Raw genomic sequence first — 18,984 nt, forward strand, 5'->3', positions numbered from 1 at the left:
TTTTTTTTAATTAAAAAAAATATCCTGTAGGGTAAGCCCTCGACAACTTAAAAGGGCTTTAGTCCTTTCAGATTTTTTTTAAAAAGTTGACCACCTCCGAGGACTTGTTTGGTTCGCGGGAAAAAATAAAAAAAATATGTTCAACAAAAAAGTAATAAAATATTTTTTGTTTGATTGAAGTTTTCGAAAAAGGGACGAAAAAGTTGTATTTCCATGAAAATATGATTCTCACGTTTCATGGAAAAATCTTTTTCATGAAATACATGAAAAAGTTACTTTTTCGTGAGCCGAAAATCACTCTATTTCTATTTTTTTTCAAACCAGCCCTTCAGTATTAAAGGGACATTAAAGACCTAATTTTTATTAAAGATATAATAGGAATTGCACATAACTTTTTTAGAAAAATGGATGGTCAACCAAACATAAGCACTCTGAAAATCTGTTACTTTCTCATTGTCAACCAAACATGCCAAAAGTATTTTCCCAAGCATCCTCTTCCCAAAAATTTGCTTCACAAGAATCATATTTTTAGAAAAAAAAATGCTTCTCAACGAAACAAACGAGCCCTAAAGATATTTATAATGTAGTGTGAAGGGTACAAAAATGCCACTAAATTATCCGAACGAGTAAAAGATGAAATGAAGCTTTTTCTTTGTCTGGTAAGACTTTCAAAATAAATGATGCATCACTTCATCAGCTATACATGGGATCTCCTTGCTTGTTGCGCAATTAACTTGAATATAGCTATGTGTTAGAGCAAATTTTCTTAACTACATATTGGATCCATGTGCACGTATGCTTAGATCAATTATTTATCGAAAAAATATTGGATACTTATATAAAACAAAATAATCATAAAAATATATTTTGATTCGCTTTTTTAGATGAAGTTCTGCGCTGAGATATACCAAGCCTACTGCCTCTACTCTCAAAAATCCACCAGTGTGCCTTAGAATTTACTAAAGCTTGTGCAGAATCCACCGTGTAAAAAAAAAAAAAAAAAAAATTAACTTGAAAAGCAACCACGAGCAAACATGCGCTGAAGAAGAAAAAAACTTTGTTTGGGGATGAACTATATATATATATATATATATATATATATATATATATATATATATATATATATATATATATATATATATATGGGTAATTAGAGGCTCTCGGGGCTCTTTACGTCGATGTGGCCAAGTTGATGTTTGAAAAGTTTGATCAGGACTCAAATAAGTTACAAACTAAGCAATCTAAAAGAAATTCTTCGTCTTAGAAAAATTGTAAAAGCTAAAAATTATTTAATATCATGGATACTGTTGTGGTTCAAATTTGGCCAGAGGGTGACCACGCCGGGGGAATTGAGGAAGCTGCCGAAATGTTGAGGAAGAAGGTGTGCCACCTCCCGTACGACGGCGTATCTGCACAAAGCCTCACCGATGGTTCCGGTGAGGATCCTCCGACGCTCAAGTTAGGATAGAGTTTAGTTGGCCCAAAAAGTTTCCTACGTATTACCTGATGAAGATATTTATAGTTTCCGTAGAGGTGCCTAGGTGACGGAGGTATGGTCTGTTCTCATCATGGGAAGAGATGGATTTTAGACAGATGGTGCGTAGCTAGAGCTTGCTTGAGGCGCACGGCATAGATTATTCCTATGAACAGTAAGGCGTTGATAGGTGTGACAGGGCATGGTTCATGATTAATATGTCGTGGCGCAGCCAGCAAGCAAAGCATGATGCGGTGAGGCTGCTGCAGGGCATGTCTGCAGCATGTGAACGATGAGATCGGCCTTCTGAGGTTGGCCTGCCAAGGTCGGCCTTCTGAGTTCGGTCTTCTGGGGTTCTGGAGTCGGCTTGCTAAGGTTGGCCTTCTAAGATCGGCTTTCTGAGCTCGGCTCAGATACCTCTATTTGCTTTAGTCTGATGACATATTAATCAACGTTGAATTTTTTTTTAATTTAGCCATGACTTGAACCGTGATTATTTCAGGGCTTCTAAGGCTGAATTTGAATCTGATGGTAAATTTACTAATGTTTGAAATAGGCTGGATGGCATAGTTACTGTTGTTCGCTATCTGATGGTACAGTCCTTGGTATGAGATTTTTGGTCCAAGATTACACTGATATCATTTTGGTATTTTCACCATAACATAAATTCCTCATTCAAGATTTCCTCGATTTGATTCAAAGAGTGTTGAAAAGTTTGTTCGATGTCGAACATAACAAGAGTTGGAAAGCTTACACGATTTCATACGTAACGGAAGTGATTTGAGCTTCAAATTCAATATCTGTTGATTAGCACGCGCGGAGTCGACATTCGAAATGATGTTCGTTGGAACACTGCAACTTGATCTAATTCTACAAACTATTAATCGTTTTAAATACTTGCGAGTCAATTGCTGCCTTGTATTTTCTCTTTAGCTGGATCGAGATGGTACGAAAGTCGTCCAATAGTGTCTTGTCTGCGAGAGGGGAAGCACTTCCGGCCTGCATCATATACGGGCAACCAAATAGGTCCTAAGCCTTGTATGATATCTATAAATAGAATGATATATCCTACTTGATTCAGGATCATCCATCCATCCATTAAACTTTTAAATGAAGACGATCAGAGGCGCTTTTTTTCTTTTTTTGGTACAACAGCAGATCACACATTATGGATGTGAATACGGCCAACAAAATCAAAAAAATAGAAAACTACATAAAGCCCAGGTACAGACTCACCATTCATCCAAACGAAACCACCGGAATGGTGGGCCGCATAGAAAGCCACCCAGTCGGCAGGCCCGTTTGCCTCCTATTAATATGAGAATCTTATGGATCAATGACCGGTTCTCAACTATGCGTCTCCGGATCTACTCAACCACCGTAGTCAAATCGTCCTCAAGAATAATACGGTCCGCACTCAGTGTTCGCCTCGTATAGTATATACCCTTCCAGGCTGCTCTAAACTCGGCACACACTAATGACGAGTCAAAGGTCCGCCACCCCTCCACCACAGCTAATCTGGCGTTGTGGTCTTGGATGGCGAACACCATGCTACTGTAATTCTCTTTATCAGCCACACTACCGTCCAAACTCATCCATTTCTTTTGTAACAAAATTGATAGCTTGCTCCTGCACATGACATGGGCGCAAATGATGCAAAAATTTAGGTCATGCGACCACCATGAGCCGGGCTAGGATGCAGATATTGCCGCTAGATGCCGGTTAAAAGGGAGGCAAAAAGTAGGCGCCTCCGGCACCATGAGTTTGCAAGCGGACAGCCACCGCAACGCTCGCCGCGTGGATGAGGCATTTGGGCCCCAAGGCCGCTGCGTTTGCACGGCACAGCGTGATTCGCCGGAGGGTCCCATCGGAATCACATGCGTGTCCGCAGCCCACGTGGATTGCGAGGTACGTGCGGTTTCCGGTTCACTGGATTTGAGCCAAATTTAGGCACCCTTTTGTCTCGTACGTGTGCCAAAATCCCTGTCCCTCGCACTAGCTTGTGTCGTCCTCCTTTTTTTTTTTCTCTTTTCTTTTTTCCTGCAGCAGCATCGCAATCCTTTTAGTGCCACAGATTTCCATTAGAGGAGTACACAAGACACTCTTTCCGTGGCGCCTAAGGTCCTCAAAATAGATTTTTTAAGCTTAGTTCTTATTCATGAATTTACTGCATCGGTCGACATTTTGATATCTTGATTAGAACATATTGACTAAGGTCCTCAAAATATCAATTTCTTTCAATTTTTTCACTTATCTCGATCTTGACCGCTCACCAAGTATTTGATAAATCGAGAAGTAATAACCTTGCATTTTATTGACAAGTGTCTGTTTGATGAACGTGATAGGAATTGATACAGTATATGTGAGGTGTAGAACTACTTTGAGAGATATTTCATAAACAACAATAGGCATCTCAAGCTTTTTTTAAAAAAAATATGAGCCCTATTATATGTAGTGCCACATATTTGCATTTTGCTATTTTTAAAAGTTCCCTCCATGGTTACTGTATGTGTTTTTGTCATTTATGATTTGCTTTTAGACATGAAGCCCTTTTAACATCAGCATGCATGAAGAGAAGAGAGAGTACGGTCAGGGAGACTTTTGATGGCGCCATGGAGGCAGGAAGACAATGGAATCCACTCTAAAAAGTAAGTTAGCTTGAACTAATATTTGTGGGGCATCAACTAGACCAACAAACAAATGGTTTCTTACTTCTTGTGTCAAACATTTCCTAACTTATGCAATCAATACCGTAAAGGAATGGTGGATTGCTTTTGCCTGACTCGTGAGTCAAAAGGTGTATGAATCAATACGTGGGCCATGTTGTTTTCAGTAGTCCTATGTTTATGGTCTTCCGCTTGTTTGGTTTGCAGAAAAAAAAGAAGAAAAAGTATGGTCAACGGAAAAAATAATAAGATGCCTCTTATTTAGTTGGAGTTTTCAAAGGAGAGAGACGAAAAAGTTGTATTCCTATGAGAATATGATTTCCACGTTTCATGAAAAAGTTTTTTCCATAAAAAACATGAAAAAGTTACTTTTCTGTGATCCGAAAATCACTCTTTTTTTTTCCAAAAAAACCTTTTAGCATTAAAGAGGCATTAAAGACCTAATTTTTATTAAGATTATAATAGAAATTACACATAACTTTCTTAGGAAAGTGGATGATCAACCAGAAATAAGCATTCTGGAAATCTGTCGCTTTTTCATTATCAACCAAACATGTCAAAAGTACATTTTCAGACATTTTCTTTTCAGAATCTGCTTTTCAAAAATTATATTAAAAAAAAAAAAGCTTCATGCAAATCAAACAAGCCTATTGTGTTTGTTGTTACAAATTGCGGAGAATTCTCTCAAACTACGACCCATGGAGCTCTCGCAATGCTCCAAGCCATTAAATGAGTAGTTGAATGATAGCACGCATAAGAGTGAGGACGGGACGGATCGGGACAACAATGACTACGGAATCCACTATGAGTGATTTTTTGAACAGCCTCTATTATGGATTTATCTCCTATTAATTGTAATAAAATGTGCATAGGAATCCCAAGCTTTTCCCTTTTTAATTTTCTGTTGAGAAAAGAATCCCAGACACACGGTTTCTCGTATCATTTGCTAGCATTAGCAATGATTGCCAAAAGGGTGATATTGTTGGTGATGTAATTTTGACTTTATTCATAATTAATCAATATTTATAAATGACATGATCGAATGCCGATGAATGAATCTAGTTAGGTGCATGCTATGCTTGACAATTTCCTTGCAACATATTTTCTTGTCGTCTGGTTAAATTACTGTAGAATTCCTCCCGTCGTATAATATGCAAACAAATGAGCCGCCCCTAGGTGCTCATCCATCACCATGGAGGTTTGAACTTGAGATCTCATACTTATACACAAGTATCAAACAATTTAGCTAATAATTATTGATCATATATAGATAATTCTTATTTTGAGATTTTGAATAGAGCATAATTTTAAAAGTATAATAATGGCACGCACATATTATTTTAACTTTAAAAGCCTATAATATTTTAGAGAGATCTAGCTAAAATACAGCTCCAATTAAGCAAGACAACTTCTTATCACTTTAATATGGATGTAATAGAATGTTGCAATTACATGGTTCAACAACTTCAATTCTTAGACTAATTTTGTATTTTTTCAATTTGTCGTATTCCTTCACATCGCATTGTGTCATCCTTTATGATATAACTTAAAATGGTGAAGGAAAATATAGTGAATATAGTGCATTTGGAATTATGAATGTGGCTCATTGGGACAAAGAAAATGAAAAAGCAAGAAATAGAAACATAGGAAAAGACGAGGTGAAAGATTTGGATTAAAAAAACAAATACAGCTTGTGAAGGACCGATGAAAGCTCAAATTGAAAAAACAAAATATCGGCTAAAATAATACCTAATATAATTTAGATTTTTCAAAGAAGTTGGAAGCTAATATGAAGCTTAGTTGAATTTGAAGCTTTTATTTACTGAACTTCAACATATTTCTTGCAAATGGCTCTCATATTTAAAAACTGAGCCATAATTTTCAAGTATGCTTGAATTTGTACATCAGGACATATATATTATATATATAGGGGAATTAGAAATATATTTTCGTAAGAAAAAAGAAATTAAGAAGTCTAAGATGCAAATATTTAGCTATATTTACAAATATAAAAAAAAACAGTGAAGGACTGTTGTAAGAATACTCTTCTCACAAATGTATATTGAAACTAGGGGAATCAAGTTTGTTCAAAAGATTTGCTCTGATTCTAGGTCTAATAAAACCATGCTAAATTATGCTCAAAAGATTGGAGCTAGCTAAAATAAAAGAGGAGGAAACATCTAGAAATGTAAAATGTAGTCCATAGTATACAATTTGGTCCAATAGTCAATCCAACTTCGACCAAATCATCAAATAGATTTGTTAAACTAAAATCCAAGTGAGATTGCATGCAGATTATCTCTAACATAATTCATGAGCATCCTCGTTGATAGCTCCGTTCTACTTACTCTAATGTATTCTAATCATGTTGAGAATAATTTGGTTTATACTACCTCTTTGCATGCTTTTCTCATGCAATTTGCAATATTCCATTGGCGTCAATAAAAATCATATGGACCCATCTGAATCTTGCCTAGATCAAATATTGAGACAGGTTAAATTTTTTTGCTATGAATCATAAATTTAATTAGATTTTCTATTCAACCATGCATCCCCCCAAACGGTTCTTGAAATGGTTATAAACCTTGCTTCTTTATAAATATATGGATGAAATCGACACACTTACCACAAACAAACTCCCAAATTTCTCCTCTATTTATGCTCTTTTTAGATGCTTTCTTACAAGTATCCGAACTCATGTTTTTAAAAAAGAAAAGATGAACTGCAACGGTAACTAGTATAACTATGCTTCGATGAAGTACGGTTCAAATGACAGATCTAAGCTATAAAATCCAAGCACCACCCAACTATCAGATTGTGACGTGGGCCTTTCCCGTCTCCAATGGTCGACACGTGTCAATTGATTACCGGATGTTCCAGGTTTTGTCTTTTTCATGGGGGACACCCACGTGTGACGCGTGGGTTTTGTCGTACGTGTCACTCAGCCATATGCTTTGCGAACGTGTTCTATGTTCAACGACTCCTCTCCATAACCCCTTACAGTGGCACTTTGATAATTATGTTCCATGAGGAGGGTAATTCCTCAAAACTCCGATGTACCACTAGGGGAAAGAGAAGAGGAATAAGAGAATATTCTAATCGACAGCTTTTTTTTTAAAAAAAAAAAAACTAAGAGCGTAAGACGATATTATTACCCTGTCCTTGTATAGATACACCCAGAGTAGAACAAATCATGAAACAGGGAACACCGCCCCTTTTTAATAAAAGATGATGCGATATATCACGGACCCCACGCCGAAACGTCGACGTGGGAGCCAGTCATCCGCTCTTCTGCCGTTATCTTGTTAATCCCCGGACCAGCGGAGTGGCAATTATGTGATTATCTAAGATTAGGAAGGCAATTTCATACTTTAATGAACCCATGTATCACAGCGTCGCTGTCCCAGAGGAAAGAAAAAGAGGCCGGCCCTTGCAGGTAAAGCAACCTTATCAGGAAGACAATAAATTGGGTAGTTTTGTGTGTAGCCAATCATTCTTTAATAATTCTGTGGTTAGAGAAGAGATAATATTTGGTGTACTCTATTTAAAAAAAAAGAGAGGGTCAGCTAAAGTTTTTTTTTTTTCGAGATAAAAGATTAGGACCAGCCACGTAGTCGCCGATCTCTTTTTCTAAATTCCAGGCCTTTAAGACTTGGTCCCCGCGTAGTGAAAGGAACGGGAAAAAAAAAAAAGAGAAACAGGCTTAAGGCCAATAGGCAGTTGGGGTTTAATTGTTAGAGTATTACATATAAAGAACTTTTTATCTTTGCCATTACAAGTGCGGGCGGACAGGGGACGGAACTTTAGAGTGCTGATATCGAGCTTTACAGGCGGTAGATCTCCAAAGGGACAGTGAGTGTGCTTCCACGTCAGAGGCGGACTCAGGAGACTTGTTTCTTCGGACGCTGCGTCGGTCGTATCCCGTCTAGAAACGTTAGGTTTCCGTCCTAGCAACATTAGTAACTACTTTTTTTTTTTTTTTTTTTTCGGGTAACTTAGACCAGCCACACATAAGTATACCCAAAAAAAACCAAAAAAAAAAAGTCGACGGAAGGGAGGTGGAACAGACTCGAGACTCTCCTAAAAAAAACTCTTTTGAACGATGCGCAGCATAAAAGGCAACTCAGTTGGCAGCATAATTCGTCTCCTCATAAACATAATTGGCCCGAAAGGATGCAAACCCTACTACGGTACCACAAATATCTTATAGTAGTGGGTGCCGGTCAACTTGATTGTAATGGCTCTGGATCTAGAGCTTTCTTTGTTTTATATCACTGTTGAATGTCTATTCTTGGGCGGGATAAGTGGAGGAAAAAATATTTCTAAATGATGTTAGCTCAAAAAAATAGAGTATTAATAAATCAGCCATATCAAATAGGATCATGGTTCAAGTAATCACACTTTTGAAATGAATTCATTGCGTCTAGATCCTGGCCTTTTAAGGGGAGGAACTGTGGGCATCTCTAACTTTGCTTGGTTTGAATATTTCTCTTGTTGCTTGTTAGATTAGCATAGGTTCAACATATGAAAAAAAAACGTGCTACTTATATATATTTTAAACACAGAGCATGGAAAATTTTTAAAATAGGCGTCGATGGGATTTGGCATTGTATTGATGTTTTGATTTGCATCCGACACAATACTTTAATTATAATTATACAGTCCTTCCTTTCCTATACCGAACGAGTTCTTTCCAAAATAAATATCAGAATCACTATCAAAGCAATACTTGATCTCAATGTCATTGTACAGGCTAAGATGCCAGTATCTTAATCCCAAAATATTTCTTCCTTTTGCTATATCTTCTAAGATATCAAAGTCTTTTTATTCCTATATGGCCTAAAACCGTAGAATGTCATAATTCTTTCTAAAATTTATCAATACCTAAAAGTAATATAGAATTTTAATTTTACTAAACTAGCCGATATATCATTTGCGAGTCAAATCTCATGACACTTTGATTCATGGCAAAACTTATAAAGATAACCGAGAACAATACCAACTAGATAAGCTAAATCATGTTGATAAAATGGACCTGCACTAAGCAATGACATTTGTTTTAATTATTTTGAATGAGGAGAATATCAAATACTGATATTTGGTTCTTACACAACATCATTAATTAGACATATGAAAAACTTAAAATTCTTATCAAATCCTCTCCTCTTTCCATCTCAGCCCACCAAAATCGCCGGTGGCGTTGGCGTTGGTCTAAGGAAGGGAGACGTCACTCCCCACTTCGCGCCTCGACTTGGTCTCGAGAGTCGAGAGTCGACGAGTTAATTCCCGCAAGCCAGCCAAAACCAGATGGTGGGCCCCATCGCCGGCTTGGTGTGCTCGCCCGATAAAAGGGGAAGCCTCCCTCCTCGACCCTTCGCAGTGAGCAAAAGAAAGAGAGAGGGGGAAAAAATAGGCTTCTCTCCATTCTCAGTAGAGAGAAAGAGTGGAAGAAATGGAATAAAAATAGAAAGAGAGATCTGGGGTAGCCAAAAAGAGGTTCTTTCCGCTTTGGTTCTTCTCGTTGTTTTCTTTTTTGTTTTTAGAGAAATCACGGTCGGATTTGGAGTAGACTCGTGATATCTTTTCTTCCAAAGTCTAACCCAAACAGAGAGAAGAGAGGGTCGAGCTCACGAGGCGGCTTCTGGAGGCTGGATTGCTCACGGATCGAATTAGTAGCTTCTCCTGTTTAATTCAAGGTAAGAAAAAAATTTTAGATCTTTGATCGTTTTCTCCTCTCCTTATTTCGTGTTTTTGTTAGGAAAGGCTTCGGCTTTGGTGTTGAAAGCTCGGGACCGTGCCTTTTTTGAGGTCTGTTGGACGAGATTTGTTCATTTATCGGGGAAAATATTCGCTATAAATAGCATTAGTTTCGAATTATTGCTGTATTTTTGGCCCTTTTTATTCTTATCTCCGAGATCCGTACATTCGAGAATATCTTCAAGATTTCTATGATAGGTAGAATTATGCTTGAAGGCTTTCAGAAGCCTTTTCCCGGTCTGCTTCAAAAGGTCTACTTTTCCTATTGTTTTTAATTCTTTTGGACCTTTACTCTCTCCTTCTCTCCATTATGAAGTCTTTTATTCCTTCACCGTCTTTAATGTCTTCTTCCCCTTTTTAATACTAGTAGAGTTCTTCCTCTCTTGATATATTTTTATTTTTTTTTCCTATTTCTCGGCTTGTTTATCTATGCTGTGCGTATGGTTCGTATTGTTACGGTTTCCCTTTTCGCCCAAGTTCCGTAGATTCTATAATAGTATTATTGTCGGAAGAAAAAACGGATTTTTGGATTCTTAAACTTTATAGCCGGAAAGCTTTAGATTCTGGTTTTTGCTCAAAAATCCCTCTTTAAGCCTGTGGAGTCTTATGCTTCCAGCTGCCCTGGTTTGATGTATAATTATATTTTGTTTTGATTCCAATAGAAGTCTTCGATTCGGTTCATCTATGCTTTTCGCTGCGTCTTAGTCAACGAGCTCCGTTCGAACGGCGTTATTTTCTGAGCTCATGTCTTGAATTCGTCTCATCTGGAGCAGTTAACTTTGAAGATTCGCTTGCATTAATAGCGCTTGGTGGAGATTTCCTTGCTTATCTTCTGAGTCTTTCAGCTTAGGTGAAGTTGGAGAACATGAGAGTTTTCAGCCTTGAAAGCGTGATAGAGGAGTTTGAGACGCTGACGAAGGATGCCGGCCACGTCCAGAGAGAGACCCTTCGAAAGATTCTCGAGCAAAATGGTGATGCAGAGTACTTGCAGAATTTGGGCCTTGGAGGAAGAACTGACCCCGAGAGCTTTAAGGCTTGTGTTCCCTTGGTCACTCATGAAGATTTGGAGCCCTATATTCGAAGGATCGTCGAGGGGGAGGTTACTTCGCCCATTCTCACTGGGAAGCCTATAACATCGATTTCGTTGAGGTATAACTTGGGTGCTTCTTTACTTTGTGCTAACTGCTACTAAGTAGCAATTGCCTGCTAATTGGCAAGCTTGCCTTTTGCTACAGTTCCGGCACCACACAAGGAAAGCCCAAGTTCTTGCCATTCAACGAGGAATTAGTTCAATCCACCATGCAGATCTATAGGACTTCATTTGCTTTTAGAAACCGGTATGGATTTCTTCCACTTCGAAGGCCTGTTTTCTGTATGTACTGTTTTAGAGATTGGCCTGTTGATCCAACTTTAGTGACAACTTGTGATATTTTAACTGTGCGCTTCGTGACTTATTATTTTTAGAATTATTTTTTCCCCCTAGATTTATCTTCTGTCATACCTGTCTATGTATTGGAAGTTCAGTAGATGTAGCGTTGGGATATTTATATTGTTCTGTTATATTTCCCCTGCCAGTAGTATATGATCTTGCTTTTCTGGCTTTTATATGAAAGATCATTTTGATTTCAACCTGTTTGGGTTTTCATCAGATTATATATATATATATATATATATATATATATATATATATATATATATATATATATATATATATATATATATATATATATATATATATATATATATATATATATATTCAAACATAGATATTATAATCCATTAACAATCTTGTTGCAGTGAATATCCAATTGGCAATGGAAAAGCTCTTCAATTCATCTACAGCAGCAAGCAGTTCAAAACAAATGGGGGCCTCACCGCTACAACCGCCACAACAAATGTGTACCGGAGTGAACAATTCAAATGCACGATGGAGGATATCCAGTCTCAGTGTTGTAGTCCTGATGAAGTTATATTTAGTCCGGACTTCCACCAGTCGTTGTACTGTCACCTTCTATGTGGACTAATTTACTCAGCTGAAGTGCAGTTTATATCTTCCACGTTTGCCCACAGCATTGTTCATGCATTTCGAATGTTCGAGCTGGTCTGGGAGGATCTTTGTAGTGATATCAGACATGGAGTTCTCTCCAGCAGAATTACTGTCCCATCTATCCGTGCAGCTGTTTGTAAACTTTTAAGTCCAAATCCCACACTGGCAGATTCCATATACAAAAAATGTGTGGGTTTAAGTAGCTGGTATGGTGTGATTCCAGAACTTTGGCCCAATGCCAAATATGTCTATGGCATTATGACAGGATCCATGGAACCATATTTGAAAAAATTGAGACATTATGCAGGAAGCTTACCACTGATGAGTGCTGATTATGGTTCTTCGGAGGGATGGATCGCTGCAAATGTGAACCCTGGACTGCCTCCAGAATTTGCAACCTTCGCAGTGCTTCCCAACATTGGGTACTTTGAATTTATTCCTCTGGAGAGACCTGAGGGGCAGGAGCTGGAGAATAGCAACTCCGTTCACTATATAGAATCAGAGCCAGTTGGTCTTACAGAAGTTGAGGTTGGCAAAGAGTATGAAACTGTTCTCACCACTTTTGCAGGTATTGCTTTATTTCATTCTGTGCTGCTATAGTAAATTTATTGTTCCTTTTTTCCAGTTGAGCATTATTTGATGAAAAGCGTGGAAACATTGAAAGTAGAGACTGAAATACACAACTTCATCTAAGTCAAGATAGAAGAGAATTTCATACAATGCGATTTGCAATTGGGTGGTTTGAAGCAGCTTTTAGGCTATAAAATTTAGTTCTAGCTATTCAAGGATCTACTTTATTTACTTCAGGCCATCCAAAATGGGATTGGTTTGTCCACCTTGTCTGCAGTACCTCCTGACCTCATTTTGACCATTGTTATACCTATTGAACTGGACTCTGATCCATCAAAAGCACATCCTGAGTAAAGTAGGAAAACAAATATGTGATGGGAGAGTTCTTTTTAGTGACTAAATTGAAAGAGCATAGACAGTTCTCAATTTAAGAAAGCACTATAAGCAACCTTTTGAAAGGCAATATTAATGCTCATGAGAATTTCAATCCGTAGACCATGGTCTTATAATTGTTGAAGCTCAGGGGAGCTGGCTATTCTAGAAAAGAGTCTATCATTTCTTCATCGAAAAGGAGATGTTTATATTGCATTTGGATTTGCCTAATCATTTGTTTATTTATGAGGGAGTTCAGCGGAATAGTATCTTTGGGAGATGAACATTTGCTTGTCCTTTAGCTCCATTATATGCTTGATTATGCTCATGGGGTCTAAATTTTGCGGCCTTCCTCTGATGCATTTGCATGTGTTTGCTGATATTTAAATTCCTGCTAAACAATTAAATTGGCATGTATGTGGCTTCAGAATGTCATATCTACAGTCTGTGTGGTATTGATGAGTGGCTATTATTCGGCTGTAAATATAACAGATATTATAAAAGTTCAGCGTCATATATAGCTCGTAACCTGAAAGTTCAGAACACAGAAAAAAATTGTATTGTACCTAATGTAGGACTGGTCAATCTCATTTCAGAACATTACTTGACTCTTTAGGTAGCACTGATTCTTTAGTAATTATACTGATGATTGATGACATTTTAAAACTTCGAACAGCTCAACTTTTTCATCAAAAACAAAAAAGAAAAAGAAAACAGCTCAACTTACCGAACGGTGGCATTTTAACTTTGTAGTTTACTCTACCAAGTTGTTGTATCAACATGACCATCCTCAGCAATTGCAAACCATAAGATAATTAATCATTCTTTTCATTCTGATGCTTTTTGGCTTTGATACTCTGATGGATTAACTTCTCTTTTGTCAACTAGCTCTTTTCTATTGTTCAATGTGTTTGAAAGTCAAACAGGGCCCTTTAGATGACAGATTAAAATTAACCAAGTTGCTTGAAATCATGGAGGATCTAGAAAATAGATAATAATTTATTAGACAGTTTCTTAGGTGGAATGTCTTATTTGAGGGTATACTGGCTAATCAGCCTTGGAAACCTACAGATATGGGTTTCAGTCCTTTTCAAGCATTTAGTTTATGATTTTACTAGTTGGCACATCCTTCTCCAATAACCATCAGCCCCTTTTTGCTGTGCAATTTCATATATTGGGTAACTTCTGTATGATTGTTGGATATCTTTCATATACTGTAATATGGCAAACCTACCAGATTTGCTACTTATTTTTCAGTCACCTGACGCTTGCGATGCTAGTGCAACTAGCTTACGTGAAATCAGTCTAAAAGTTATTTCATGTGTATTAAATTGCTGACAATAGCCATGACGATTTGCATCCGATGACAGGTTTATATCGGTACAGGCTGGGGGACGTCGTAAAGGTAGCAGGATTCCATAATTCCACACCTGAGCTGCAATTTATATGCCGAAGAAGCCTACTCCTATCCATCAACATTGACAAAAACACAGAGAGAGACCTGCAGCTGGCTGTGGAAGAGGCAAGCAAACTCTTAGCAGCCGAGAAGCTCGAGATCGTGGATTTTACGAGCCATGTCGATCTCTCCACAGACCCTGGCCACTATGTGATCTTCTGGGAGCTGAGCTCTGACGCCAGCGAGGAGGTTCTGAGCAGCTGCTGCAATTGCTTGGACCTGGCGTTTGTGGATGCAGGCTATGCTAGCTCAAGGAAGGTGCGTGCCATTGGACCACTGGAGCTCCGTGTACTCAGGAAAGGAACGTTCCAGAAGATTCTAGATCATTATCTAGGCCTCGGGGCTGCAGTGAGCCAGTTCAAGACGCCACGCTTCGTGGGCCCATCAAACAGCAACGTCTTGCAGATCCTGTGCAGGAATGTTAGCGAGAGCTATTTCAGTACTGCCTATGGCTGCTAAAAGCTGTGTACTAGTCCTAGCAAAAAAAAAAAAAAAAAAAAGCTGTGTACTACGCCCTCCTGTAATCATATTACTCTGTATGCCCTGTTAGCTTCCTTGAACCTTTCAAGAGCTTGCTGTAAGGGGAAATAATTCCTATGTTAGTTTTCAGGTGTGATTCTGTAAAATTGGAGGGACAATTAATATGTTACTAGGATCTTGGTGCATGTCGAGCTTATAAACGACTCAACGTATGTTTAAAGAAGTTTATAGCTTTAGTAGAGCAGCTATCAGCACTCTCACAATATCTCACCTAAAAAAAAAAAAAGAAACAAGGGCTGGTTAGAAGGTGTTTTTTGTTTGGATTCCTTGGCATTCCGGCTTAAGTTTTGGCATCCTCATCATGCTATGTGTGATTGATTCAAATAAGTTCATAGTATAGCATCTTTTATTTCATACGGATCATGGGTCAGGTTTATTTTGATATTATTGGTCACAATTTAGATTTTCATCCATAAAAACTAGTAGTCGGAAGGAATTATTTGATTTTCTTGATTTTGTGTAAATATTCATGATCAACCTAGAGCAATAGCTAATGTGGGGCTAAATATATATCTATACGGGTCTTTATAAGTATAAAATAGATATTGAAGTCATTTTTTTCTAATTTGATGATCTTGTTAGCTTTCCAATCTATGAACGAGATGTTCTCTACAATCTACCATCCTCAAATGTGGTCAATGGCTGATGCTTGATACCAGATTATCATGATTGCTTAGGCTATAAGCGGCTGTAGGTGCTTGCAATTTTATTTTCTTAATAAAATTGTATTAGACTTTTATCCAAGTTCTTTTTCTCATAAGTGAAAAAGAACAAAGAAGAAGAAGAAACATGGCTTCCAGAAGGAACATGAGACTTGATGTAGACCATTTTGGCCACTACGAGTATTCAAGAGGATCGCCAAACTCGATGTGGAATACTTTGGCCACTCGGCCACTATGAGTATTTAGAAGAATCACGGATCTCGATATCGACCAGTTTGGTTATTACGAGTATTTAGAAGGATCACCAAATTCGATGTGAAATACTTTGGCCATAACGAGTATTTTGAAGGATTGCGAGATTCGATGTGGAACAATGTGGCCACTACCAGTATTCAAAAGGATCACCAGATTCGATGTGGAACTCTTTAACCATTACAAGTAGGGCAAGACAGGTTCAGAAGCGAGATCCGTTGCATTAAAAAACCGAGGTGTATGCCAAACTTCAGGAGACTATAACTTGGTCATACGATGCTCGATTGAGATAATTTTTTTTTAAAAAAAATTTGAATCTTTTCAATATCTATAACTTTAGGCCAACCTCCTAGGAAGTTAAATCAAGCCGAAATTTCATTGTTTAGGTTTCGAAACTTTGACCGGACGTAGCTCTCTATCCGAGAAAAATCAGGGGAAGAAACAAAATGCAGAGTTGATGTAAAAGTCGAGATCTACATTCTCAAAATTTTTTTTAGTATTTTCTAAATTTTTTTATTAATGATATTTATTTTAGAATATCTAGTCCTATTCGAACTAAGAGAGAAATCTAACTCAAATTATGAAAGAAGGAACCTTACTAGTATTATAAATAGGAGCTATATACCTCAATTTAAAATAAAATCATCAATAAAAAAAAGTGGATTGAGTTTTTTTTTTTTTTTTTCCGATCGGACCACTTGCTGATTGTGAAGTGCTGGTTGCGTTGAAGGTGAAAAATTTTCTCCACAACGTGGCTACGTCCAATGTCTGCCGCCAGGGTACCGCTGCCATCGTCGGTGTTGCGAGGCCCACCGATTCAGGTTGAAGGGGCATCATTGTTTTTGGAAGCGCTCATTACATGGGGACCTCGGAGAAGTTGCAGGGTTCAATGAACTACTTTTTTTTGCTACGAGTTCAATGAACTACTTCGGTGTTCTCGCTTTAGCTGAAGAGTTCGTCATGGTCTTTCACACGTACGTGAACTTTCGGGCGCATACAGCAGCCGACAATTCTTGTTGCACGCCTGTACACGATCACGCATTTCAAAGTGGCTCATGATGCCGGTGCTACTTTGTCCAAATGAGACAAAGATTGTTATAAATTGGCTGTCTTGGCATGCAATCTTACTGCAACAAATATCATCCATCCAATTTTTTTTATAAATTTATTTAAATTTAATCACAGACATCCATTAATTCATGATCAATCTCAATAAACTTATATCATAATATACTTTAATCTACATGAACCATAGGCTGCATCTGATAAAAAATATGTTAAAAAATAGCTAAAAACTATATTTTTAAAAAATTCTAGCTCTATATAAATGCTTAATTTTTTAAATAAATAATTAATATAGAATAAAATATTGGTTCGTATTGACTTTGCACCCGTAAGATAGTTTCATAATGGTTGGTGAGACGAGATGCCAATCAATTAGCTGTATTATCAGCCAAAATTTTACTATAACAAATCTCATTTATCTACTATTAAAATTTAATCACAAACATTACAACTCATAATCAGCCTCGATAAATTTGTACTACAGTATACTCTAATCTATATGAACCATGAGCTATATCCGCTCTGATAAAAATTACCTCTAAAAAAATAGCTAAAAAATAATTTTTAAAATTTTTTATCTCTATATAAATATTTAATTGTTTTAAGAAATAATTAATATAGAATGAAATGTACATCCGTATTGACTTTGCACCCGTAAGATAGTTCCAGAATAATTGGTGAGGCGAGATGTCAATCAATTGGCTGTATTATGGGCTTTGTCGTCTTGCTCATCCATGAGAGCCGCTCTGCCGTCCATCAAGCGATGGATGCATTGAAGGGGGTACACTGAACAGCATCGTTTGATGGACCAATGCACAACCAGCCAGATATTGAGACATAATTAGAGGTGCAATGTATTTTAGCTTGATGCGTCAATATCAGTGCCATCTACGTCTTGTGACTGCAGATGTGCAATGAAAGTTTGGTGCTGCAGGTGTATTGTTTTCCTGCTCTTCATGCATTCCCCAGACCGCAATCGTCCATTTCCCCGTATATGTGATCTTATGCTTTTGGCCTTTATTTGATCTGGAATCATGGTTCTATTTGATTTCCAAACGGGTGGCAGTCCTAGCTAACCTAGGATTGTTAGGTTGGATAGAGCTTTGATACTATTTTTTTTTTTTTTTATCATGACTTCTCTAGCTACTTGAGGGTCTATCACGTATCAATCATGGTTCCCTAATTGATTCAGAATTAGGCCAAAACTTATTTCTTTGTAAATGTTGCCTTAAAACTTGACTCGATTGGGTGGAAATGCAGCTTTTCTTTATGTTGACGAGGCTTCAGGCTCCCACTCTTGCATTTTATGCCACAATTTCTTCAACCAGAAGTTGCATGAGCAATGTTTTATGGGCAAAATATGATGCAGCATACTCTGGACTAGAGACAAGCTATATCAGATCAACTATCTTCTCTCTTCGTTTTTTTTTTAATTTTAATTTTGTTAAGATCGATGATTTATACAATTCTAGTATGGACACATTCAAAATATTGAAAAACAATAAACTCTGAAGCGCTCTAGATAACTCTCTTTCTTCGATCTACAAAGCACCTTCAAAGTGATTAGCCATATACGAAGCTATTCAATTTTCAAGCTCATTAGCCTTTTTTAAACATACTTGTTTTTGAAACTCTACATCATTACCAACCATGGTTGGAAGATTTCGAGGTAACCCGGGTGCCAATAATCCTAGCCAGGTCATTCAAACATGAATGCTTTAGAACAATCTTCTCCCATTTGAGAGAGAGAATAATATCTAACCCGCCCACCAACCAACCCCCAACGTCACCAACCTTTTTATTATTATTATTTTAGGAGATAGGGAAAACCTCTGTTACATAGCTATCATTTATTTGGGTAGGTACACTTTTCGGTGGCTGTGAGCTGTCGGGATCCGACCCTTTCGGTGCGATCCGTGGATTCGACTCAAATTCATGTAGGGTTTGTCAAGTTCATGGACGCTACTCTTCTCATAGTAGGGTACTCCTACGTGGAAATCTTGACGCCCCAAATTGGATTTTGGGTGAAGCGATCATGCGTGCATCACCCTTGTGTTTGGTGCCGCACCAAATGCACGAGGGGACTGGGATGCGTTTGGTATTTGGACCACAATGGGATGCAT

At 37.7% G+C, this 18,984-nt stretch overlaps 1 protein-coding gene across 5 annotated transcripts; it reads left to right on the top strand.

The window, feature by feature from the left end:
• The first annotated feature begins 9,498 nt into the window (after positions 1-9,498).
• LOC103708344 (jasmonoyl--L-amino acid synthetase GH3.5-like) lies at positions 9,499-15,045 on the top strand. Of its 5 annotated transcripts, none has more exons than XM_026805125.2 (6): positions 9,499-9,836; positions 10,743-11,046; positions 11,133-11,234; positions 11,695-12,512; positions 14,257-14,814; positions 14,854-15,045. In XM_026805125.2, the coding sequence occupies exons 2-5, from the start codon at positions 10,763-10,765 to the stop codon at positions 14,799-14,801; spliced, it is 1,749 nt and encodes a 582-aa protein (XP_026660926.1). In that variant the 5' UTR covers positions 9,499-9,836; positions 10,743-10,762; the 3' UTR covers positions 14,802-14,814; positions 14,854-15,045. The 5 variants fall into 5 exon arrangements, with proteins under 5 accessions (XP_026660926.1, XP_008791449.1, XP_038987124.1 ...); XM_039131196.1 differs by lacking the exon at positions 14,854-15,045 and adding an exon at positions 9,899-9,948 and having other exon boundaries at positions 9,507-9,836; positions 14,257-14,801; XM_008793228.3 differs by lacking the exon at positions 14,854-15,045 and adding an exon at positions 9,904-9,948 and having other exon boundaries at positions 9,507-9,836; positions 14,257-14,801.
• Positions 15,046-18,984: the final 3,939 nt, after the last annotated feature.

This window comes from Phoenix dactylifera, chromosome 11 (assembly GCF_009389715.1).
Source record: "Phoenix dactylifera cultivar Barhee BC4 chromosome 11, palm_55x_up_171113_PBpolish2nd_filt_p, whole genome shotgun sequence".
NCBI classification, from domain to species: Eukaryota; Viridiplantae; Streptophyta; class Magnoliopsida; order Arecales; family Arecaceae; genus Phoenix; species Phoenix dactylifera.